Source organism: Cucurbita maxima, unplaced genomic scaffold, assembly GCF_002738345.1.
Source record: "Cucurbita maxima cultivar Rimu unplaced genomic scaffold, Cmax_1.0 Cma_Scf00037, whole genome shotgun sequence".
Lineage (NCBI taxonomy): Eukaryota > Viridiplantae > Streptophyta > Magnoliopsida > Cucurbitales > Cucurbitaceae > Cucurbita > Cucurbita maxima.
In genome coordinates this window covers 712,438-738,328 of record NW_019272053.1, presented here as the reverse complement: position 1 = coordinate 738,328, position 25,891 = coordinate 712,438, and the positions used below count along the sequence as shown (strand labels likewise).

The 25,891-nt window shown below is 36.5% G+C and overlaps 4 protein-coding genes, 1 long non-coding RNA gene and 1 other non-coding gene across 6 annotated transcripts in view; 5 read left to right on the top strand and 1 right to left on the bottom strand.

Moving 5' to 3' along the window:
* The first annotated feature begins 1,181 nt into the window (after nucleotides 1-1,181).
* LOC111468650 lies at nucleotides 1,182-1,317 on the top strand. Its single transcript, XR_002714790.1, has one exon. It is a non-coding gene; the product is annotated as a small nucleolar RNA Z247 (small nucleolar RNA).
* Nucleotides 1,318-5,080: 3,763 nt separating this feature from the next.
* On the top strand, nucleotides 5,081-7,217 carry LOC111468605 (S-adenosylmethionine decarboxylase proenzyme-like). Its single transcript, XM_023113869.1, has 3 exons — nucleotides 5,081-5,274; nucleotides 5,466-5,633; nucleotides 5,727-7,217. Exon 3 carries the CDS (start codon nucleotides 5,915-5,917, stop codon nucleotides 7,094-7,096), a length of 1,182 nt encoding a protein of 393 aa, XP_022969637.1. The 5' UTR covers nucleotides 5,081-5,274; nucleotides 5,466-5,633; nucleotides 5,727-5,914; the 3' UTR covers nucleotides 7,097-7,217.
* Nucleotides 7,218-13,454: 6,237 nt separating this feature from the next.
* Nucleotides 13,455-16,095, top strand: LOC111468634 (nuclear pore complex protein NUP43). The gene is made up of 5 exons (XM_023113913.1): nucleotides 13,455-14,156; nucleotides 14,459-14,516; nucleotides 15,074-15,311; nucleotides 15,505-15,578; nucleotides 15,750-16,095. The coding sequence occupies exons 1-5, from the start codon at nucleotides 13,528-13,530 to the stop codon at nucleotides 15,801-15,803; spliced, it is 1,053 nt and encodes a 350-aa protein (XP_022969681.1). The 5' UTR covers nucleotides 13,455-13,527; the 3' UTR covers nucleotides 15,804-16,095.
* Nucleotides 16,096-17,841: 1,746 nt separating this feature from the next.
* LOC111468632 lies at nucleotides 17,842-20,304 on the bottom strand. Its single transcript, XM_023113911.1, has 2 exons — nucleotides 20,200-20,304; nucleotides 17,842-20,102 (listed from the first exon to the last, which is right to left on the bottom strand). Exon 2 carries the CDS (start codon nucleotides 20,013-20,015, stop codon nucleotides 18,006-18,008), a length of 2,010 nt encoding a protein of 669 aa, XP_022969679.1. The 5' UTR covers nucleotides 20,016-20,102; nucleotides 20,200-20,304; the 3' UTR covers nucleotides 17,842-18,005.
* Nucleotides 20,305-21,243: 939 nt separating this feature from the next.
* LOC111468635 lies at nucleotides 21,244-22,318 on the top strand. The gene is made up of 3 exons (XR_002714781.1): nucleotides 21,244-21,641; nucleotides 21,757-21,813; nucleotides 22,012-22,318. It is a non-coding gene; the product is annotated as an uncharacterized LOC111468635 (long non-coding RNA).
* Nucleotides 22,319-25,277: 2,959 nt separating this feature from the next.
* Nucleotides 25,278-25,891, top strand: part of LOC111468633 — a 4,063-nt gene continuing 3,449 nt past the window's right edge. Inside the window, exon 1 of the mRNA XM_023113912.1 lies at nucleotides 25,278-25,613. Within this exon, the coding sequence (XP_022969680.1) occupies nucleotides 25,458-25,613 (156 nt within the window). The 5' untranslated portion in view covers nucleotides 25,278-25,457. The remainder of the gene's footprint in view (nucleotides 25,614-25,891) is intronic.

The window sequence follows — 25,891 nt, the reverse complement described above, 5'->3', positions numbered from 1 at the left end:
TTTTTTTTTTTTTTTTTTTTTTTTTTTTTTTTTTTTTTTTGTTAAGAATGAGAAATGATTTTCAGAAATATTCCACGTTTAAATAGAATACAAATTACAAACTAAATCCTAAAATAAGAAAAAATATTATACTAACTAAATCATAAGATAAAATATATCAAATATACTATCAACTAAATCTTAAAAATAAGGGAAAAAATCCTAACGGGCTATATAAAATATTAATATTCTAGTATTTAGTCTAGTATTTAAATATTAATATTTTTTAAATTACAATTATATTATTTAAACTAATTTAACATTTTAAAACTAATTATAATTGTATTTTCTAATTTTCTTTTTCAATTTTATTAAAATTTAAAGATATTTATTATTATTATTATTATTATTAATTTTTATTCCTTCGTCCATTCAGTACCCATTTTCCACTAATGCCACTGCTTCCAGAAGACGGAAACCTTAGGGGTGCCTTCTGTTAGAATTGGTCAATCCATTAGAATAGCTTGAAGTTAGTCATGCCATAAGAATAGGCTTACTTCGTTAGTTTCCTATGAAATCGGATCTATTAGTTAATCTTTTGCCAATATAAATAGAATATGTCCTCAATAGTGTGAGGTACAGTTTTGCATAAACTTGATATGGTATCAGAGCTCAAATAAGATCCACGAGATCCATAGCCTCTGCTGTTAAACATGTCAATCCCAATCAACACAATGTCTTCTCCGTCGATCAGTCAGGTGATTAGTGTTAAGCTTACACAAGAAAATTATCTACTGTGGTCTACCCAAATCCTTCCCTACTTGCGTAGCCAAAACCTTGTTGGTTTTGTGGATGGATCCATGCCTGCACCAAGCCAGACGATCGCCGTTGAACCAAGTGAAGAAACAGGGAATCGCAAAATTATCATCAACCCTGAGTTCACAGTCTGGTACCCCCAGGACCAGCTGGTACTCAGCCTCATCAACTCATCAGTCACTGAGGAGGTTCTCAGCACGATGGTTGGAATCACCACTGCACGAGAAGCCTGGATTACGCTGGAGCGACAATTTGCTTCCACATCTCGAGCAAGAGCAATGCAGATCCGTATGGAACTCTCTACTATCCAGAAAAAGGACATGACAATTGCTGACTACTTTCGTAAAGTAAAACATCTTGGTGATACACTTGCTGCCATTGGCAAGCGAATAGAGGATGAAGAACTCATCGCCTACATGCTGCAAGGACTTGGTCCAGATTATGATCCTCTAGTCACAAGCATTACAACCAGAACAGATGTATACACTGTCAGCGACGTGTATGCTCACATGCTGAGCTATGAGATGCGGCACTTGCGTAAGGGTACATTTGAGCAACTTTCATCTGCTAACAATGTCAATAGGATATCCATTCGTGGAGGTGCCAATGGAGGTCGAGGTAGTCGCGGTCGTAGTCGTCAGTTAAATAGTGGTCATGGACAATCAAGGCGTACTGTGAACAATCCTGGACGTCAACCATCAAAGACACAAAGCAGCTCAGGCATTGTCTGTCAGATTTGTGGTAAGCCCAATCACGATGCTTTGCAATGCTGGCACAGATTTGATCAGGCATATCAAGCCGAAAATAATCTCAAACAAGCAGCTTTGGCAACTAGTGGATACACTAGTGACACAAACTGGTATGTTGACACTGGAGCCACAGATCATATCACCAATGACCTAGAGAGGCTTACCACCAGAGAACGCTACACTGGCACCGACCAAATTCAGGTTGCAAATGGCGCAGGTTTGTCTATCTCTCATATTGGGAATTCATTAATTTCTGGTTCATCTCTTGTTCTGAAACATATCCTATATGCTCCTAAAATCAATAAGCACCTAATTTCAGTACAAAGACTAGCATCTGATAATAATGCTGTTGTAGAATTTCACCCAAACTATTTTTTGGTTAAGAACCGAGTCACGAAGAAACTCCTGCTCCACGGTAGATGTAAGAATGGCCTATACGTTCTACCGCATAATTTCAGTCAAGCCTTGCTGACAGCCAAACTTTCGAAAGAACAATGGCACAGAAGGCTAGGGCACCCTGCATCTCCAATTACCATTAGAATTCTACAAGATAATAATTTAGCTATAGATACTAATATTCCCTCTTCCTCAATTTGTAATGCTTGTCAATTAGGGAAAGCACATCAATTGCCATTTGGTTCTTCTCAGCATGTATCTACAGCACCCCTTCAATTAATTCACACTGATGTATGGGGTCCATCCATTGCGTCAGTAAATAATTCCAAATATTATGTTTCCTTTGTTGATGATTTTAGTCGTTATGTTTGGATTTACTTTCTGAGATGCAAATCTGATGTTGAGTCTGTGTTCCTTCAATTTCAAAAACATGTTGAAACTATGCTAAATACCAAAATTCGCTCCGTCCAATCAGATTGGGGGGGTGAATACCATCGGTTACACAATTATTTCAAATCCACAGGCATTGAACATCATATCTCCTGTCCTCACACACACCAGCAGAATGGGTTAGTCGAAAGAAAACACAGACACATTGTAGAAACTGGCCTTGCTTTACTCGCTCAAGCCAACATGCCTCTATCCTACTGGGATGAAGCTTTCAACACAGCTTGCTTTCTTATAAATAGAATGCCCAGCCGAACCATACAACAAGACACACCACTTCATAAATTGTTTGGTAAAAGTCCAGACTACTCCATGCTTAGGGTGTTTGGCTGTGCTTGCTGGCCTAATTTAAGGCCTTACAACAACAAGAAACTGAGTTTCAGAACTACTAGATGTATATTCTTGGGTTATAGTTCTTCTCATAAGGGATATAAATGCTTAAATAGAAGTACAGGACGTATTTACATCTCTAGAGACGTGGTTTTCGATGAAAATATTTTTCCTTTTGAAGAATCTAAGCCACCAAACAAAACCACAAATCCACATCACCCTGTTCTACTTCCAGCCTTAGCCAAACTTGCTAGTTTTTACACTGAAAATGCTCTTACAGATATTGAACCAGTTGTTAGTAATTCCCATATGAATGATGGTCAAACTGATAATATTGCTAGTGACAACTTGTCTGGTGTCAGCTTATCTTCTGCAGATAATACAAGAAGTTCAGAGGAAATTGCAGAATATGAAGCTGAGAGCAGTTCGATCAATGCTCAAAACCAAACTCATGAACATGTGTCTGATCAACCAACTGAAGCAGCTAGTCAACATCCAATGCGAACAAGGTTGAGAAATAACATTGTACAAGCTAAACAATTCACTGATGGAACTATCAGATATTCAGAAACCTCAAGAAAATTCGCAAGCGCTGTAACTATCACAACTCCGATCATAGAGACTGCTACTGAACCTCGAAACCTGCAGGAAGCCATGCAACATCCAAGATGGAGAGGAGCAATGAATGATGAGCTCTCAGCGCTAAAACGAAATGCCACTTGGGATCTAGTTCCACCCAAACCTGGAATAAATCTCATTGATAGTAAATGGGTGTATAAAGTGAAAAGAAAAGCAGATGGGTCAGTTGAAAGATTAAAAGCAAGATTAGTTGCCAAAGGATTCAAGCAAAGATTTGGTGTTGATTACACTGATACTTTTAGCCCTGTGATCAAACCGTCAACAATCAGGGTCATTCTTTCGCTAGCAGTAACCAAGGGCTGGAATATGAGACAAGTTGATATCCAAAATGCATTTTTGCATGGAATTCTGAAAGAGGAAGTGTACATGCGACAACCACCAGGATTTCAAGACTCAGCCAAACCAAAGAATTACATATGCAAGCTCAAGAAAGCCCTTTATGGCCTGAAACAAGCCCCAAAAGCTTGGCATTCAAGGTTGACTGGAAAGCTTATTGAGTTAGGCTTCAAGGCTTCAGTAGCTGATTCATCTCTTTTTATTCTCAAAAACAGAGAGATAACTATCTATATGCTCATCTATGTTGATGATATAATTATTGTGAGCTCCTCTGATCAAGCAACCGAAAGGTTGATTCAGAAATTGAAAATAGATTTTGCAGTAAAAGATTTGGGTGATCTTGAGTATTTTCTGGGTATTGAAGTCAAGAAAACACGAGATGGTATCATACTGTCACAGAGACGATATGCTTTAGATTTGTTGAAAAGAGTAAACATGGAAAAATGCAAACCTATGTCTACACCAATGGGTTCTGCTGAAAAATTATTCAGAGAACAAGGAATACCCTTATCAGCTGAAGAACAATTCAAATACAGAAGTACAGTGGGAGCACTACAATATTTGACAATGACTAGGCCTGATTTGGCATTTGCTGTCAATAAAGTGTGTCAATATCTTCATACACCTACTGATGCTCATTGGGGTGCTGTGAAGAGAATTCTTCGTTATGTTAAAGGCACACTAGCATTAGGAGTGAAAATTCAGAAATCAACCATGATGTTGTCGGGGTTTTCTGATGCTGATTGGGCTGGTTGTCCCGATGATCGACGTTCAACTAGCGGCTTTGCTGTATTTCTTGGAGCAAATCTAATCTCATGGAGTTCCAGAAAACAGGCTACAGTGTCAAGATCAAGCACCGAAGCAGAATACAAGGCCATTGCGAATCTTACTGCAGAAATGATTTGGATCAAGTCATTACTGAAGGAACTGGGCGTGTATCAATCAAAGGCTCCTCGCCTCTGGTGTGACAACCTCGGAGCTACATATTTAACTTCAAATCCAGTATTTCATGCTAGAACGAAACATATTGAAGTTGATTTTCATTTTGTTCGAGAACAAGTAGCACGTAAAGCAATGGAAGTTCGGTTCATTTCATCAAGTGATCAAGTAGCTGATATCCTGACAAAACCACTGTCTAAAACTCCTTTTACTACACATTGTAACAATCTCAACATGTACAAGACTTGTTGGGATTGAAGGGGACTGTTAGAATTGGTCAATCCATTAGAATAGCTTGAAGTTAGTCATGCCATAAGAATAGGCTTACTTCGTTAGTTTCCTATGAAATCGGATCTATTAGTTAATCTTTTGCCAATATAAATAGAATATGTCCTCAATAGTGTGAGGTACAGTTTTGCATAAACTTGATACCTTCCTCTTTTTCTCTATAAATAGCCTCTCTAGATTCCCTCCCTTTCTCACAAGAACCAAATCCTCCATTCCCTCTGCATCTTCCGTTATTATCTCTCCCAATTTTCTTGTGGTTGTCAATCCTCTTTCTTTGTTGGGAAAATTTCAGAGGAATTCTTGGTTTCTCCCTATATTTATTCCGCCATTGACGAAGATTTTATAAGTATCTGAGGTTAGGGCTCTTTGTTACTTGTGGTGTTTGATTTCCATTTTGTTTTTTTTTTTTTTTTTTTTTTTGCCGTTTCTTTTCTTCTTGGAAAGGTATTTCTGAGCTTCTTTGAGATTTTTTATCTGTACTGCGATGTGGAGTATCTGATTGTGAATTTGGTTGTTTCGTTCTCTGTTTTTCTGTTTTGGTTGCAGAGAAGAAGCGTTGATGTTGTAATGGAGGCGAAACGCGGTAAGAAGTCTAGCAGTGGCAGTAGCGATAATAGTAGAAGGCAACAATACGAAGCTCCTCTTGGTTACATTATTGAAGACGTTCGTCCACACGGTGGTATTGAGAAGTTCCGATCTGCTGCGTATTCCAACGTAAGATTGTTCTTCGATTTCTTCTTCGAGTTCTTGAGTAGTTTTGTGAGTTCTTGCGTTGTAATTGTGTTTTTCTTGTTGATTTTCTGGCAGTGCGTGAGGAAACCATCCTGATACCTTCTGTCTCTGTAGATTACGAGTTCTGGTTTCGAATTTGTTTTTTCTATTGTAATTGGGGCTAATTTCTTGTGCATTCTGAGAACTGAAACCTTCTGAATTTCTTTCGCTTGCTTTCGTTGATTTTCCTGTAATTTAGAGAGGCTTTGATTTTCTCTCCAACCATGACTGTGTTCACCAAACTCCTAGAGGCATCTGCGGCTCCGCAACAATCTCCTTCTCCAATCGGTTTCGAAGGCTTCGAAAAACGCCTGGAAATCACATTCGCAAAACTGCCTATTTTTCAGGACTCTGAAGGACTTGGTCTCCGAGCTTTGACTCGATCTCAACTCGATTCAATCCTTGAACCTGCATTCTGCACTATCGTATCTCATCTCTCTAACTCCGATTTCGATTCTTACGTCCTCTCCGAATCGAGTCTCTTCGTTTATCCACATACGATCATCCTCAAAACTTGCGGCACCACCAAGCTTCTCCTCTCCATTCCGATGATTCTCGAACTTGCTGATTCGATCAAACTCTCCGCTGTCGCCGTGAAATACTCCCGCGGAACCTTCATCTTCCCCAACAATCAACCTGCTCCTCACCGTAGCTTCTCCGAGGAAGTTACCGCACTTAATGTCTACTTTGGTGATTTCTACTCCGAGGCGTACGTGATCGGCGATCCGGCTGTTCCGAATCGCAACTGGCACATCTACTCAGCCGTAAAATCGCGTACGACCGTGAATCGTACGGATATGATTACTCTGGAAATGTGTATGACGGGTTTGAACAGAGAAAAGGCCGCGGTGTTTTTCAAAAAATCTGGAGGCAACTCATCGGCGGAGAAAATGACGAAAATGTCCGGAATCTCTGAGATAATTCCGAATCATGCCATCTGCGATTTTGAATTTGATCCGTGTGGATACTCCATGAACGGGATCGAAGGTGCAGCGTACTCTACTGTGCACGTGACTCCAGAGGATGGTTTCAGTTACGCCAGCTACGAGGCGATGGGCTTCGATGTGGCGGAGCTTCCTTTCTCGCATCTGGTAAGCAGGGCGCTCCGGTGCTTTTCTCCGGCGGAATTCTCGATCGCCATCACGTCGAGCAGCGGCGGCGGCTCCCACACGTGGTCTGTTGACGATGCGGACGTGGAGGGGTACACGTGTGATAACATGGTGAAGCAGGAGCTGCCAGGTGGCGAGTGGCTAGTTTACCGTACGTACACAGTGGATAGAAGAAGAAGGTGCGCCGAGCTCCCACCGTGCAAGTCGCTGCTGCTGCTGCAGTGCTGGAAGGAGGCCGCCGCCGCCTCCGATGTGGGTGAGGAAGAGGCTGTGCTTCGCCGTGTGTTGTCGGCCTAGTTTAGTGTCGATGTGTTGTCTGTGGTGCTTTGGGAGCAGTTAAGATTTTATTTTACAGTAATGGTTTTGTGTTGTAATGATTCTCATAATGTATGGTTTTGAATTTGGGCAGTTCTGTTTACTTCGTAATCGTCAAATATATACCGAATTAATTGTTCATTTCATTTAATTTTCAAAGTTTCTTACATCTATTATTATCCATTTAACATTTAATTTAATATATTTTTAGCCCATAAACTTTACTTTAAATATTTAATTATTTTCTCATTAATTATTTTACATACATTTATATTCTAATCCATCCATTATTTTCCACCTAATCAATGTTGGGTTGATTTAAATTTATTTTCACAATAAAAATACTCTTAAATTTTATACCTTTTCTAAAAAAAATAAGAAAAAAAAACTATTATATATTTTGGATAGAAACCTATAGTGTTTTATTTTAATAATATTTTTGAATTTGTAATGATATTTAATTCTTAAATTTTAAATTTTTTTTATTAATACTCTTTAACTTTTAAAAAAAAAAATTAAAAACACTCTTATCTTCAGCACTATATTTAGAGAACTCTTAAAAATTTTAAAATAGTATTAACATCTTTTAAATTTATAAAAATAAAATTTTTAAAAAATTACTGTCAATATATATTCGAAATTATCTCCGTACATTTTAATATTACTTTTGAAATTTCATCAATATTTTTAAACCATATCTCTAATTGTGAGTATATTTTTAAATCTTTTACAAAATAATTTAAAAGTGTGTTTTTTACTTTTTAAGTTTTCACAAAAAAAAATAATAATAATAATAAAAAATATATATTTTTGAAATTAAAAAAAATCAAGTAAAATAAAATAAACCCATTTCATTCAATATATATATATATATATTTTTGAATGAACATAAGGAAGGAAAAAAAAACCATAAATTAAATTAAAAAAAAAACGATGAGCAATTACAAGAGATTGAGCCGGTCCGCCAATATCACCACCACAACTGCCGCTAGGCCACGGCGGTTCAAGAATCAAGCCACGGAGGCGATAACCTAGAAGAAGAGTCTAGCAGTGTGCCGAAAGCGAATCAAATGTATTCACAACACCACACCAATAAACGAAATTACACAAAAAGACACAAAGATATTTACGTGGTTGGGAGAGAAGAAGTTTCCCTACATCCACTGTAGCAACAAAGTGTTAAGCATTCTGTTCAAGAATAAAATTACCTATTATCTATATATAGCATAACAAGAATCTGACTGAATCTAATTCAAATAATCAAATTAAATCAAAACTTGGTTTATTTTCTCGACTTTCACCGAGCCCAGAACAAACTCAGAAGCTAGTTTTTTTTTTTTTTTGGCAATATAAGTGTTTTTTTGGGCCGCCGTAGATCCCTTCATATTCCACCATCTATTGAAACCGATTCCGCCACTGCCACTGCCACCGCCGCCGCCTCAGGTGGATGAGATAATGGTTTTTTTTTTTTTTTTTTTTTTAATAAATGCTTTGAACAACAAATTTTTGGGTCTATTTCTCTACTCGGAACACCTTTACCTTTTCACATAATGGATCTAATATTATCGGATAATGGATCTAATATTATCGGATAATAATTTAGAATCTAGATTTGGTATTTGATGGTCCCAATATTATCCTCACAGATCAACCCAATTTAACATAAAGAGATAATCTTAGATAGACCATTCTTAAAAAACTGCTAAAACATTGGTGGATGTTCACAAGAGAACGATAATACTTAGAATTGGTGATCAGTAAATAATATTCACCACAAGTGTGGTCATATTAGAAACTAATAGATAAGGAGTAACCTGATAAGAAACGGAGAATGAATGCTTGTCTGTTGTGTCAACCCTCGAATGCTAAGTGACTCGAGTAATTCTAGAAATAAAGGGATGACGAGTAGACTTGAGGCTATCTCAACCTTAATTTTGAGACAATGGAGGTGTTATTGAAAGAATGTTTCCCTAAAAAGGACGGCGTCATCTTTTGAATCTTCTGTTAAAATATCATCATTAGTCGAGCAGAGTAAAGCTCAATAATTGTATGAGCGGATTTATATTTATTTTAGTAAAATGATTTAAGTAATAAAGATAGCTAGATATTTTAGGAAAACGATCTAGATATTTTAGGGAGAAGATTCAGATTTGTAGGAGTAAATTGCATAGGCTCTTATATAAATACCCCTCCACCCTACCTAAGTTTTCATCCCAAGAAGTACAAAGCAGTAGTATTCTAAAAAAGTGTCTTGTAATTTTTTCTTGATTAGTGTTAATAAAAAGTGCAGTGCGAGTGTTTCCCACAAAGAACAGATTAGTGTAATCATCGTTGAGGATTGTTGGGAGTGTGTCTCACATTAATTAATTTAGGGAATGATCGAGGGTTTATAAGTGAGGGAATACATCTCCAATAGAACGAGACCTCTTGGGGAAACCCAAAGCAAAGTCATGAGAGCTTGTGCTCAAACAGGGTATTATCATATCATTATGGAGATCCGTGAGGGAATACATCTCCAATAGTATGAGACCTTTTGGGGAAGCCCAAAGCAAAGCATGAGAATTTGTGCTCAAACATGATATTATCATACCATTGTGAAGATTTGTGATCCCTAACATGGGATCAGAGTCCTGCCCTAAACTTACCCATGACAATAGAATCCTCAAATATCAAACAAAGAATTTGAAAGGAGTCGAGCCTTGTATGATGTGAATCAACATCCTTGGAAATCAATGTTTTGGGTGTATGATGTAAATCAACGATCTTAGTAACTCTAAATAGTGCATCATCTAATGATCATATGATCATAGTAACCATCAAATCTCATGATATCAACTTGTCTCTCTGTGTCATTCTTGTTGCTTCAAGATCGCACATTTTCTGGTGGTATACATTTTTTTAGTTCTCGAAACAACAATAGTCTAACTAACACCAAATATTAAAGAGTGTCCATTCAATTTTGTGTCCGATTATGCTTTACGATGTCACAAAAAACAAGGACGAATAGTTTCAAGCGTTAGAAATCTATATGTATTGGGCAACTTTACGTTGCATTATCGAGAAGAGTTTCAATGTCAACAACCAAAAGACACGAGAATCAAAGCTTAGTTTATAATATGTTTATAAATTTAAGGTACATAATTCAAGACACATCGCAAGCATCAGCAAGGATAGCTGCATTGGCACAAACGAATCCCAACGTTGGTGTCGCAGTAGCCCTGTCCTCCATTGTGCTTAGACGCACATTTAGCACTACAGCAATCGTTGTTGCATTTGGCGCTACACTGCCCTAGGCCATCTTGGCAAACCTTTCCTGGTGGTGGTGTCATACGACAACTATAAAGACACTCACACAACGCCTCGTTGCCGAGGCGGTTGCAGCTGCCTTGCGGGTTCTCGGTTGGGATGTGCCTGGCTTTGCACCTTTGGTCGCAGTCGCTTCCGCACTCTCCTAGCCCTTCGGCACATAAGTCGTCGCTCTTTACTCCTAGCTTCTTGTCTGTCCCCTCACCATCAAATTTGAAATCTCGTTAGCTTATGAAAACTCGATGAGAATAACAATATAATCATGTAACGGTTAACAAAAAAAGGGAAAGAAGAGTTGGTTAGATCAAGAATTCAATCCATGACAATTTAAGCATAGCTACGTGGAATAGACACCTATTTCTTTCCTTCCGATGGAAGATTCGACCCTTCTAGTGTAAGAGCCCAAGCCCACCGCTACTAGATATTGTCCTGTTTTGACTTTCCCTTTCAGGTTTCCGAGCCCAAGCCCACCGCTACCCGATGTTGTCCTATTTGAACTTTCCAGTTTCACATCAATAGTTTTAAAAGTGTATGTTAGAGAGAGATTTACATACTCTTATTAAGAGGGAGGGCTTTCACTTTTCACACCCTTATAAATGGTGTTTCACATAGATTTTCCACACCCTTTATACAATCCGCCTCGTGGAGAGATTTTCACACCATTATAAATGATGTTTCATTTCCCCCCAACCGATATAAGATCTCACAATCCGCCTCGTGGAGAGATTTCCACACCCTTTTAAAAAAAATGTTTCATTTTCTTCCCCAATCGATGTGAGATCTCACAATCCACTCCCTTTGGGGGCCAACGATGCTAAAGAGAGGTTTCCATACCTTTATAGAGGGTGTTTCATTTTCCTCCCCAATAGATATGGGATCTCCCAATCCACCCCTTTTCAGGGCTCAACATCCTTTCTAGAACTCGTTTTCCTTCTCCAATCGATGTGGGACCCCCAATCCACCCTCCTTCAGGGCTCAACGTCCTTGTTGACACACCATCTCGTGCCTACCCCCTTCAGGGCTCAGCCTCCTCAAAAGCATATCACCCAGTTGTCTGGCTCTAATACCATTTGTAATTATCCAAGCCCACCACTAGCCGATGTCCTCTTTGGACTTCCCCTCAAAGTTTTTAAAATGCATCTCCTAAGAAGAGATTTCCACACCCTTACAAAGAATTTTTCGTTTTCCTCCCCAACCCACGTATGATATCACATCCAAATTCGGAGATAACTAAAGGAAAGAGAAAATATTAATCCATGCACTTACTTATTGCTAGCAAAAGAAGGAACACAAGGCACAAAGGAAGAGAAATCTTCAACATTTCAAAAGGCAAGAGGCAAAAAAAAAACACACACAGCTTGGATTTGATCTCAACATTACATGGAAAACACTGATATATCGATAAAAAGGAGGCAATTTTTGGAGAAATTAAACTATGAACCTAATATTGGAGAAGATTTTATTTTTTTTTAAAGGTAATGTATTTATTTGAATATATTTGAAATTAAAAAGAAAATATATGGCCATTTAATTTAGTTAAGAAGAGAATTAATTAGCTTATTTGAAATTAAATGGAAATAATTACCTCATTTTTTTTTACTAATTAAGGACTCATTTATTAAAAAGATAATACATTTCACATTATTATACCATTTTTACATTTATTAGTATAACCACGTGGCATTTAACACAAATAAATGGAGTGCTATTTAAAAAATAAATACCAAAGATTTTAACATAAAATTTTAATACTTAGTATTAAAAAAAAAAAAAAGACGACATAAATTAATATTAATGTTGAGTCTTTCCTTGTTCAGGTTCAAGTTTAGGATTGAATAATGATTTATTTCTTTGTTCAATTAGGTTCACGTTCAGGATTGAATAACTGTATCGACTCTCCTGAACTTATTCAAACTTAGATGATATGAACCAAGAGACATCAATCATACACTATGCTTCAATGAAGATGTGAAAAAAATATTGTTGAAATTATCAAAAGATATTTCAATTCATGCCACGTTGAAGAAGAATGAAGTTTCATGTTTTGAATTTTGGGTGGATTATAATTTAGAGTAATTTAGAGTTATTGTATTTCATTAATGTATTTTAAGACTTTTAATTTACTTTAGGTTACAATTACATAATGATTAATTAAGGCCATTAAGTATGAATGTTACGACTCTTGGAATGCATTTAGTAGTTTCATTTTGAGGCTATATAAAGCCATGTATGTTGTATTTGTAAGTAGACTTGGAAAATATAGTAAAAAAAGCATTTGTGCTCTTCTTTAGCCAATGGCTAAGTTTCTTTGCAATTCTATGTAGTTTAAGTTGCATATAGAATCATTCAAGCTCGACATGATCAATCTTGCTCGTGGAGTGATTCGAATCTCAAACAAGTGTTTGAGATATTTAATCAACAAGAATCATTCAAGCTAGACATGATCGATCTTGCTTGTGGAGTGATTCGAATCTCAAACAATGTTCTTGCCTTAAGATATTCGATCAACAAGGTAATCCAAATCTTACTCCTCTGGTAGTGGTTCCTTCTCTTATCATTAGAGGTCTTATCTTTGGCTTAAATAGCCTTTACGCTAAGATTTGTTGTAATGACTCTAGATTTCCCACTAACCTAAGGTCACTACGGTAATCATAATTTATGTTTTTATTCGGAAGTTTTTTTAAGAAAATATAAAAAAATAATAAATAAAGCAATTAATAAAATATTAAAAAGTAAAAACACGTTACACTAACCTAAGTCTAAAAATGAAATGTCAGAAGTTCCATGGTTTCTATTTGTGATATCATTATCAGTCATACATGAATGTCTTGTCTTTACCAAAAAAATTATAAAAATAGTTTTTTTTTTTTTTAATTTAAAAATATTACTAATAAAAGTGGAGGTATTTTTTAAGGGGGAAAGTTTAAGATTAATTTTATTAATTTAGATTTTTAGTGGAAGAAAAAAAGGGTAAAAGTACTAAAATACCCCGAAATTAATAAGGCCAGGACGGCGTCCCATAAAATTCACATTTTCAGTTGCCGTCGTCACTCTGATTCCCAGTCTTCCTGGAAAGTGAGACAACAGAGCTTGCTTAAACCCTAACAATGGCGATCGTGAGTCCCCAGCAGCAACCTCAAATCCACAGGTTCCCGCAATTCAAGTATATTGACGGCGTTCGATGGCTTCCACCGCTCTCCGCATTCGGCCGGTTTGCCGTCGTGGCCCTTTTCGACTCCGATTCCGACTCATCCTCCATTGAAATTCACTCCCTTACTCAAAATCCGCTGGATATGGCTCCTCAGTCGGCTTGGACGTCACCTTCAAGAATCTCTTCCCTTAAAACCTCTCAATTCTACCAAAACCCTCTCGTTTTCGCTTCTACTTATACAGGTTCTCTTCATGTTCTATCTGTCGAGCCAATGGATGCGTCGCTCGATTCGGAGCTCTCGGTGCCTGAGAAGATATTGCACGATAGACCTATTTCTTGTGTCGATGTGATGGATAGTGGAGGTGAATGTCTGACCGTTGCGGAAGATGGACGGGTGAATTTGGTTAGCGTTGGGGAATCTGGGTTGAATTATCGTCGGATATTCGATAGTAATGGATTGGTGTCGTATACTGCAGCGAAATGGGCATCCCCCACTGAGTTTGCGACAGGAGGTTGTGGGTTTAGCTTGCAATGGTGGGATCAGAGGAAGCCCGGTGGAGCAGTTTGTCAGTTTAAGGGCGACTGGTATGTGAATTTGCGTAATTTTCCTGGCATCCTTTCATATATAGTTGAACGTTTAGCATCTAGGACTGGAACAGAATTGTAGGAAACACCCTGTTTTCTGAAACAAGAAGTGGCTTCTGAGACTGCCTTACTACACTACAGATGAACGTATGTAGTGTAGGTTGATGAAAGAATATCGATTCCTAAAAATGTTCTCTGGTTTGACTATAAAAATTAGGAAATTAAATTTTGATATTGTGAAATCTTAAAAAGTGTAAGGCGCTGTAGTTGATTAATAGATGTGTTGAATTCATTCTTTGCAGGGCTTCTGGTATTGTTCACTGCATGGACATCCATCCATCCCGAAAACACACTTGTTTGGTAAGCTCTGTTGTCTTAGCTTCTTATCCTTGCATCACACCCAAGTAGTCATAATCACGTGTGTTCGTATAAACTCTGCAGAAGATCAGGACTCCGAACTTGTGTTTCCTTTCCGAACTTCATTTTTTATTTTTTTTGTCCTAAAACTCTTTGAGAGATATCATGATTGGGTCGCCTAGGCCAGATCTAGGGTCTAATCATGAGGGTAGTATTTTATTATGGTGGAGTTTTCTTGCTCTCACTACCGTTCGCCTCGGAGACATGGTCGAGAAGTACCATGCATGGTTGCTTCTAACTCCCTTGAGCTGTTTGACGACCTGAGTTTCTGTACTTTCTACCATTCAGTTTGGTTTATAGTGCTAAACACGCTTCTTAAGTCTTCTTGGCCCAACTCTTTTAGTAGATTACTTGGGCAGAGCTATTGAGCTAATTAATTTAAAGAAATATATAGTTGTTATTTGTTATCTCTTGTGTAAGTTCAAATCGACAGTGAAATTGATTATCCTGCCTTATTTATGAGCTTTCAGTATAAGTGTGCTTATCGTTCCCCATGTTAGGCAGGAGGCTCTTTCGGAACTGTCTTTGCCTGGGATTTGAGGTGGCAACAGCAGCCTATCATTCTCTCAGGTCTAGAAGGGAGCAAAACATCAAATTTTTCGCCATGTGAAAGTGAGGTTTGGGAGGTTCGCTATGATCCTTATATTAAGTCTGGCAACATTGGTGGCATGTCATCTTCGCAGATTTTACCTGCCATGATCTGCTCCGAGGACGGGATTATAACAAGTATTGAACAAGGTAGAAACTGGTGCTGACCATGTTTGATTGGTCGGGGTGAACCATCGTTCATCCAAAGTCTTTTTGTTGCTACATATCTAATATATAAGTAGTTTCCTTTTTCATTCTGTTATCTAATGCCTGTTGGCTATTGTCTTATTTTCTGTTCCACATCCATAAAGTGGCTCAACTTTTCTATTTATGTGACTTGTAGGCAAGCAGCCTGTGGAACTGCTAGCAGAACCTTGTGCAATTAATGGTTTTGACATCGACCATCAACACCCATCGGTAAGTTGCCCATATAAACTATTATATGAAAACTTATGTTGTATACTTTATTCACTGTGTTGTCCCTATCTCTAAAAATAAGCGTCTCTCTAAGAGCTTTGAAAATAAATGGTGAGAGGGTTTAAGTGGTGGTGCTCGCTATGTTTAAGGCTTTCTAAATATGCTATGCAGGAAGTGATATGTAATTTGGAATGGGAATCCGTGGCCATCCTGTCAAGACCTTGATTTTCAGAAGTCATCGTCTTTTCTAAATCGTTTGGTTCCGATGCACGATATCGATCCCTTTGACGATGTAAGGTTTTTTGTATCTATAGCTTTTTACCTCTCGCAGAATGCATGCGATTTCTTAGTTTTAGGCTCATGTAAAATTTGAGGCTGTTGCTGGGTTGGGTTACACCACATAATTGGAACTGAATTTTGATATGGATTATCATACTGGTCTTGACCATATCAGGGTGATATGAATGATGTAACTTTGCATTGTCTTTTTAATGTATTTCTTCTGTTTTTCATTCTACTTCTCAACATGACGTTTTTACCTTTTAATTTTTGTACCAATTAATGTTTACAGAATGTGAAGTACTTAGCTGAGCTTTATTGGAAATTTTTAATTGCCATTATTAGTTGTTGTGACTTAATTATAGGTTGGCAGACAGGTATTTTGTCGAGTAATTTTTTCATCCGAGTAGAAATCTTACCTGCTAATATTATCATGAGAAATTATTTATGCCATGACGCTTAATTTTATCATTAGATTAAATATGTTTGAGGTGCAATATGCACAATCGTTGAATATACGAAGAGGATAGTATTTTAGAGTTATCCTCTAGGTTGGGTTTGGTATTTTTTTAATACTACTTTTGCACTTTTTTATGATTTATAATTGCCATCTTTGTGTATTTTATGATCCTGTATTTTATAATTCAAGAAATTTGTGATCTTCCATGGTTGGAATTACCACCATGCTAAGTGTGACAGTCCTACATTTTTAACCGAGCGACGTCATGATCTTCACACGCTCACGACCAGCCTTGAGGGGAACCCAAGTCCCATATGCATTTTTCGCCGACCTTTGTAGCTTCGTTGGACCTTCGACGAGGTTTGTTTTTGCCAACTGAACACAACTTATACAGAATCCAACCTTGTTCGGCCACACACGTCGCTTGCGCGTGCATGTTCAATCTTCTGCGACCCAATCGACGTGCCTCTACACTAGGTCAAGTCATTTGTTCGGGTTCTATTGAGGCATTGGACCCTCCCGTGTCCATGTCATATTAGTTACGAATTCTGAACTGGATAGCGAATGTATGATCCAACCTCCGACACATGGGTTGGGGCGCAATGTCAGTACACTGTGTTGTTCAATATTGTCCTTGAAAAACTCATTTTAAAGGAAGTCGCTCAAGACACTCCTCTCGTAATGTTTTCCCTCACAGTGACACACTATGTGCCATACAGTAGCTCGCTTAGGCCACAGGGTTCGGAGTGGTGGAGAGTTGACACCATGTCTCCCCCTATAATACATTTTGGAGGCATTTACAATCTGGTAGGTGTAGACATGATTTTGGCGAATGGGCATATGGTGTCATGGAGTGTCCGTCCGACGTTCGATTGACACCAAATTTGACGAGTTTTCATATTTCATATGGATAGACTTGACTCCAGAACTGCAGGGCCGAATTCCCTTCGGAACCCCGAATGTTGAGGTTAAGGCCCGGGGCCCCACCTAGCCCTTCAACAAGCTTATCTTTGACACTCATGTCTACTCATTGCCCCTATCTTGTTGATGTTTCGTCTTCTCTTCAATGCATATATTATATGGTGTGGTTGGATGATGCACTGTCCTCCTAAGTGGCACCATGGCTTTTTGGCCCTTGTGTGGCCAGATGGGCGCTACTTAAGTGTTGCCGCTTTGCTTATTAGAACGTGAGGATCACAACCTACTCTATTCACAAGATGGTTGTGATACTAAGCATGTTTGTCCATCATACGTTAATATTATCGTTGAACATAATTTTTACTATTGTTTTTTTTATCATTGATCTTTTATTTCTCTTTTATCTAATTATGAAATGAACCTTGTTTGGGGAACGTAAATATTTTTACTTAATTTGGTTCTCTTTAAAGCTTTTAATAATTTAACTATTATAAAATCATTTGATTATTCATTTTGATTTTGCATTTTGAAGGTTATTAAATAACCTTTTGGAGGAGGAATAGGTGAACGAACATGGTTGTAGAGAAAACATGAGAACAGAGCTGATAACAGGAGTAATTAGATCAAACATGCTTGGAAATTGAAGAAAGTGTATGTTAGAGACACATTTGTAGAAACCACCCATGAATTATAGTATTCTTTTTATTTAAACTTGTTTACTGCATTTAGATTGTGGGAATTCAATGCATATTATGCTTTTGAAGGAAAAATTAATGAGTCTCTTCATCTTGACTGCCGAAATGATACTCATATGAACTGTATTTGGTAACATTATGTGCTACCAAAAGCCAAACATGAGTGATCAATTCACCTCCATGTCTGATATGTTCTGAATGATATTCCATTTCACAGTGACTTGCTGCATATCCCAACATCTCAACCCACATACTCCCTATTACCTTCCATATGTTTTCATTGCTCATTGTTGATAAGCTATCTGCTAATTCTTTTACATCCTTCAGCAGATTCCAATTCCCTACAACTACTTTCTCTGCTTCTGATTCAGGTGGTGCATGTGGTTCCTTCACTTGAAGGATACCTTCTTTCTGTAAACCTAACAGATCTTGGCAGGCTTCCTCTTTGTTCAGACGTCCAGTTCTCGTTAACCTCCCGAGCTTCACACACGAATGGTCAAATATGATATCTCCAGTTGTTGACGATAGCACGTGCGAACGCGTCACCAAAAGGTACATCATATAATCTGATATATTCATGATAGCTTCCATTTTAGTAGTGTCAGTAGTATCATGAAAGCTCTGTATGTGATAGAAAATATTTGTTGTGATATGCCATATGAATATGCTCTTATCGAATGGTCTCTTGGCTACTGTTGTTTCGAGTGCTTGGATCACGTCATTGAGTTTGAGTTTTTCTCGGTACCTTCCGATTGTCCATTGGCCTCTTTGATCGAACTCTTCTTGTCCTTTGATCTTATCTATCTCTCTAAGTTCTGCTACCACAAGCTCTTTCACTTTCGGATCGACGTCGATTCGGTCCAAACTCAATTGCTTTCGGAGTTTCATATCCATGCCCCAATATCGGAGAATTTTAATTCGGCTGTAGTTTCGGTGCTTGGTTTGCAAGCAGAAATCTAAAAGATTGAACTGTCCCATTGTATTGGACCATCTTCTCCAAGTTGCTGATTGAGGGGCTAGAGACTGCAAGAAACCCATAAGAAAAGGAAAAGTTTCATAGTGCCTAATCATTTGGATTATAGCCCAATCTGTGTATGGTAATCTCAAGATCTGATATACCTCAATTATCAGAGATGCTATCAACACAAAATGGATAAATCCAACACTGATATTATACACAAAAGCATCCTTGAACAAGACTGAAAACCCAACTAGTGTGGCTATCAAGCTAAGTAAGCTAATACAACGGAGAATTAAACCCTTACGAGTATATACGACCGGTGCTTTCGTATAAAGTGCATCGTACATGAAACCCAGCTCAGAATCTGTAATTCTGAACACGTCTTCATAGTCACAGTCGTCGATGTAGAGTTTTTGGTATTCGCAATCAGTTGGAGGATAGTAAAGCCAATTTTCTAGATGTGGTTTTAGGCAGCAAAATCTATAATAAGCTCTTAAGATCAATTTTGCCTCTGGGAGTTCGTTCTCTCCCTGTGGCAGTTTGTCGAATAAACGAGCTACTTCGTGATATTTGAAGAAATCGGCAATTGTGAAGCCGAAGTTTCCATTGAGTGCTGATTTTAGAGCCCATGATGTTTCTGCATACTTGATTATCCCAGCTAAAGACATTGGCAAGTAAAGAAACGATGTTCTTGAATTTGTCCATGACCTTATAAGAATGTAGAACATTATACTCACTTGGATCACCAAGCTGAAAATTTGCCTCACTCCTAGCTGGTTGTCTTCGATTGAGTAGGCTGTGATCGTATCTGGATTTCCTATTTGCATGAACATCAATGGTGCCAACAACGCCTGAATTTGGGTGTGCGTGTTGCGTTGGTCTTTGCCTATTTCGATTGTTGTTAGCTTGCCCAGAACAACCGTTGCTAGTTTAGCAGCCAATAAGTAGGAAAACCAAACGGTTAAGCTGAGCTTATATCCCGGTGTGTGCCTTCGACGACATCCATTGAAAGTTAAGATAATTTGGAACATGAAGTTTGCCAATACTAGCAACTCAATGCCCCAGTAACTCCACAAGGAACTGATATCTCTTGGTATAATTTTTTCAAATAGTTCAGAAAACATGGTTTCTTCTGTCTCGTAGATATGTCGAAACAAAATGAAGAATGTTTGAAAACTGCTAGAAGATAGAACAGATTCCCATTGTTATCTCTGAGAAAAAAGAAAAGTTTTATAAGAAGATGAAGAACAAAACATATATGAAAGGCGAAAGGCAAAAGGCAAAAGAAGCTGGAATCGAAGGTCGTACCTGAAGCCAAAACTGGAAAAGAACGAATAAAATAGTCGGAAGAGGCTAATGAATTTAGAAAAGCTACTTCACATATATAACAAGATAGGAGAAGTCATCCCCAGACATATTCTTGAATTGCAAGCAAAATTTGTGAGCTTCTAGTTTAATGTATCTTGTGAGAAATTGGCATCTTCATAAGGACATTCCTTTCAAAAGAATAAGAATTGCTTACCTTGGACAAAACTTTTGGCATCTATCTAATTGTAGTCAAACAGCGTAGCTGGGGTACAGATCTGTGGCCTGAAAGTTCTTCCCACATGGGAGCTTGTGAAATAGGAGCATAATGTATTATTGCACTTTAATCTTTAGAAAATTTCAAGATCATTACAAGGAATATGGGCATGGTTCAGAACTATTTTACACAGGACTTTTAAAAATAAGTATTGGCCTGTTTCATTTGTTATTTGTTCCCATCCATCACAAACTTACGCATATAAACACTATGTTGGATCCCACATCAGTTGGGGAGGAGAACGAAACATTGTTTATAAGGGTGTGAAAATCTCTCCCTAACAGACGCATTTTAAAAAACCTTGAAGGGAAAGTCCAAAGAGAACAATATCTGTTAGCGGTGGACTTGGGCTGTTACAAATGATATTAGAGCCAGACACCGAGTGATGTGCCAGCGAGGAGGGTGAGCCCCAAAGGGGGGTGGATACGAGGCGGTGTGCCAGTAAGGACGCTGGGCCCCGAAGGTGGGTGGATTATGAGATCCCACATTGGCTGGAAGAGAAGAACGAAATATTCTTTACAAGGGTGTGGAAACCTCTCCCTAGCAGACGCGTTTTAAAAACTTTGAGGGGAAGCCTAAAGAGGACAATATTTGTTAGTGGTGCGCTTGGATTATTAAAAATGGTATCAGAGCCAGACATCGGGCGGTGTGCCAGCGAGAACGTTGGGCCCTTAAGGGGGTGGATTGTGGATCCCCCATCAGTTAGAGAGGAGAACGAAGCATTTCTTACAAGGGTGTGGAAACCTCCCCCTAACAGACGCGTTTTAAAAACCTTAAGGGAAAGCTCAAAGAAGACAACATCTGCTAGCGGTGGGTTTGGGCCGTGACACACTCATTATTGATTATTGATTATTGATTATACATTATGTTTGCATTGGCATAGCTTAGAACAAGATCAGTGAGGTTGAAGTGAGGCAGTTTGAAACAAAACTGGGGTAGCCTTGTTTGACAGATTTGAAGATTCGTAGCCAGCCTTGTGCAGGTAGCTTCTTGAGAAGGCTACGGAAAAACAGGTAAAAGTAATTGCATAAAGCTTGATTCATACATGGGGGAAGAAATACCTTGTTCTTCTCATTAAGTACTCTTCACAAACAAGTAACTTTAGAGTTTGAACAGAATGTAATTTGAACCTCTGCTATGATTGCTGGATGATTGATTACTTGTGATGGTTGTTTTCCCTTGACCTTTTTGATACTTTGATTCTCTAATCTATAACGTTTTTGGGAAATCTTCCTTGATTTTGACCTCTCAGATAATTAAATATTGTTTTTCTTTTGATTTAGCTTTGCAGAATGCATTCAAGTCAACAAATTGGAGTGTTTTATGTTATGAAGAACGAGGTAACTTAATTTGCAAATTAAAACGTTGAGTTAAAAACGTTCGTTTGTGTTTATTTAATCTATGAACTTCAAAATGTGTTCTGAACTTTTAATTTTGTGTTCAATGGGTCGTTGGATTTTTTTTTTATTCCATCGTGTAATAGTTTTTTTTTTTTTACTATTTGATATATTTTTTCATCAAATTTATGAATTTATTAGGTGCAAAATTGAATTTTATATATGATAGCTCCAAAATTTAAAAGGTGCACTCCTAAAGTTTAAAGATTTATTTGAAGTTCATGTAAAACGGAGCAGGGTCAATTTCTCGTACTTACTGAGTGTGCTCCCCTTTTATCGAGTGCCCTGCTCGGTAGGTTGGCCTACCAAACACTTGCTTGTTATTCCTGTTGATAAGGTTTGCACTCATTATCTTTAGTACTATATTTGATAGATCAACAATTTAATTTTTTTGGTTTAGAGACCATGTAAATTTAAAAGTAAACGCCTAATTTAGTGTTGTTTTTACCTATATATTTTAAAAAATCAAGTCAAGTTTACAAAACTTATATATATATATATATATATATACACTAGTTGGCTAGAGACTTAAATAATAAATACAAGTTTTAAAAATAAAAAATTAAATAAGATAATATAATATAATAATTACAAAATTTATATTTTGAATACTAAATATAGGTAGAAAATAAGATAATATAAATTATTTGGTTTCTTGTAGTTGATTTTGTGTTTGAAGTTTTTGTAATTGTAGTTTCATTCGTCTGTATAAAAGTCTAGTTTTTTTGTATTTTTATTCAAAATAAATTATAATTAAATTAGGAGAAAAATGGTAAAAGAATGTATTCTTGCCTTCAAACCCAACCAAAACTAGAAATTTAATCTTACCCTTCTGAAATAAAAAATTAAAATTAAATGCAACTCGTATATAAATTTTATAAAATTGGCCCGATCAAATTATGCTCGCATCATTTGAATTAATTTTACTACATTTTAACGCTATGAAAATTATTTCACCCGATCCATTAATCCTAATAAGGTTATTTAATTTAATGGTTTATATTGTAACTATTTTTATTAAATAATGAATTCAATCGATTCAAAAAAAATTAATAAAAGAAAATTTTAATCCCGTCTATTTATTTATTTTCAAACATTTAATTAAAATTTGTGATTCAATTTGAGTGCCTATTTTGAAATTTTACCGAATTTCATCCTTGTAGAATAAATAATTAAAAAAAATTATTAATATAAATATATATAATTGTACTTTTAGAATAAATAAAATTTAAAATTAACAACAGGTTAGTTCTATGCAACCCATTCTAATTTTTATAAATTCATAACCAACTCAAACCGGACAAATCAATTCGAATCAAGAGTTATCTCCAGCATACGCATAGTATATCATTTTTAATGCCTCAAGCTTAAAATTCATAATCTCAATTTAGTACCGTGCAACTCTAATATTAGTAGAACTGTGTGTAACTTAAAAATTTATATTATTAGACGATCGCAGAAAAATGTACGATATTATCTTTATATTATTTTAGATTTTTAGTTTCTCTTATTGGTTCGATTCATTCGTATACCTTTCATTTACTCGGGTTTCTCATACTAATAATCTCTAATGCCAATAATTGCAAACAAATATATTTTCTATTTTTTATTTATTTATTTATTTTTTATCTTAAATTTTTTTTAATTCAACATCTTATGTAAGCATTTTCAATCCAAACGTATTAAATCCTTTTTTATTTTTATTTTTTATAAATAATAAATCCAAACTTTGTTAGTGGTCAATTGTGGCAATGATTGTTGATTGGTGCTTATGTGGACCAATCCGCGATGAGGTCCCACCCTATGAAATCACATGACGTCCTCATCTGATTGCTTCTCCCATAAGACAACATGTTAACTTCCGTCTACGTGTCAGTCACCACTTGGGAACCAGTGGGTCCCACACACATGCAAATAATCCGAATCTCTGCCACGTTGTACTACTACGTTTCGAAATGACAGAAGTACCCCTTGAAAGATTTTCATTTACGACGCTGACCAAACTCGTTATTCAAAGGGCATTATAGTAACTCCATTTTTTCTTGCTTTTTTTTTTTCTTTTTTCTTTTTGGTTAAAATAAAAAATAAAGTTTAAATCAATATAGCTTTAAATTAATACAAATTATTAAGTTTATATGATCATAAATATTGGAAAATAGATGGTAGATAAATTAAAGATAATAATAATGCCAATAAACCACAATTTATTAAATCAATAAATCAAAATGGTATAAAAATTATGGTCCCAATTAATTAAATAATTTAAAATTTACTTCCAATAATAAAATTACAATAATTATCTTCCCTATTTAATAGAGAAATTACCATAATATTTTATTTTCTTAAATTATAATTTTTTTTAAGAGAAAGAAAGAATTTAATTTTTAATAAAGATGAAAATTTTATTTCTTAAAATTATTAGGAATTAGATTCTAATATATTTTTATAATTTAATTTATTTATAATTTCCCACTCTTCTTATTCTTCAATGGTAGAATACCTGTGTGATATCCTACCTTAGTTAGGGAAGAGAACAAAACACTCTTTAAAGGGCATGAAAACCTCTTCTTAGAAAACACGTTTTTAAGCCTTGAGAGGAAAGCCGAAAGGTAAAATCCAGAGAGAACAAACTCTTTTAGACTAACTCAAAACTTCGGGTTGGTTGGGTTAGTGACTCGAGTAACCCGAATTGAGTTCACAATCCAACCCAAACTGGTTGTCGGGTCTTTTTTAATTATTTAAAAAAAATCAATTTATCAATAAATAAAATTTATGAAAAATCAAATATAAAACATTTACCAGTCACAACATATCACTACTAATTACAAAACTTTAAATATTCTTAATATTTTTAAAAATAGAATAGAATTTTGGGTTGTAACCTAATTTTCAAGTTCGTCGGGTTGACTCGATAAAAAAAGTCAACCATTAAATCAAAATTTTCAAATTTTCAAAAAATTTAGCCCAACCAAAATAATTTTTTTTAACCAAACTTTTATGATTTGAATTGAGTTGTTCAAATTGATCGGATTATTAAGTCGTACTAAGATGTTTCTGGTAATGTACCGACAACGACGGTTATTCATAAAGATTCTTATCGAGGGACCCACAATCTAAATCTATTTGTTCTAATGCAAAATCAGGTCAGTTAAGCATAAAAAAGGCATATTTTATTCATTATTCCTAATTTCTAAAATTAGAGAGAAAATTAAAAAAAAAATATATATATATATATATGCTTAAACCACACGTGCCGTCGCACGTGAATGTAGCCGGCAAATTGGATTGGATTCAGACAACCCGACCCGAACAGCGGTAAGATTTTTACCAAATCTGTCCCTATATTATTTCTTTCTCTCTCTATTTTTTTTTTTTTTTTTTTTTTTTACTTAAAATAAAAAAATAAAAATTGTGGAGTTTTCAGAATCTCCGTTGTCTTTTGCATTCCTAATTTCCTATCCATTTTGGTCGCAGATCGTTGTTCTAGGGTTTCGTTCTTGTATTAATTTTGAAGCTCTGTGTGGATTCGTTTCGCCATTGATTTCAGTTTTCACTATCGGTGAAGGGGAAACGAGAGGGAAAATTTGATGGTGCAGTTGATGAAATCTGGGAATCGCTCTCTGGAGCCGGATATGGCGTCGCTTTGGGACAAGGTGCCGGTGAAGCTGGAGATCGAGGACTCTCTTGAAGAGGAGCATGGTCCTCTCTCCAAGCGATCGAAAACGGCGACGTCGTTTTCACCGGTAAGTGGAATCGATTTTTTCTTCTGCTTGATTACGAATAAATGGTGTGGGGAGATTGTGTTTCTTGGAACTATTTTGAGAAGATGAATGTTATGTACTTGAACTACGAAGTTGAACGTTTATAACCTGATTTTTTTCCTCGTCCAAGATCTTCTGTATGCCTTTTTGGTATCCTAGTTGTGTCGTTTATGAGAATGGAAATGTTATTTTCTTCTTATTCGCTGTGGTGGTTGTTGAAGCATTGCGGTGACTTTCTTTTTTTTTTTTTTTTTTTTTTT

Bases quoted from the DNA above. Each gene is read 5' to 3' on its own strand.
- LOC111468605 (XM_023113869.1), top strand. From the start codon at position 5,915: ATGACTGTGTTCACCAAACTCCTAGAGGCATCTGCGGCTCCGCAACAA.
- LOC111468634 (XM_023113913.1), top strand. From the start codon at position 13,528: ATGGCGATCGTGAGTCCCCAGCAGCAACCTCAAATCCACAGGTTCCCG. The intron at 14,517-15,073 runs GTAAGCTCTGTT...TCCCCATGTTAG, and splicing joins CCCGAAAACACACTTGTTTG to GCAGGAGGCTCTTTCGGAAC. The intron at 15,312-15,504 runs GTAGAAACTGGT...TGTGACTTGTAG, and splicing joins TATAACAAGTATTGAACAAG to GCAAGCAGCCTGTGGAACTG.
- LOC111468632 (XM_023113911.1), bottom strand. From the start codon at position 20,015: ATGTTTTCTGAACTATTTGAAAAAATTATACCAAGAGATATCAGTTCC.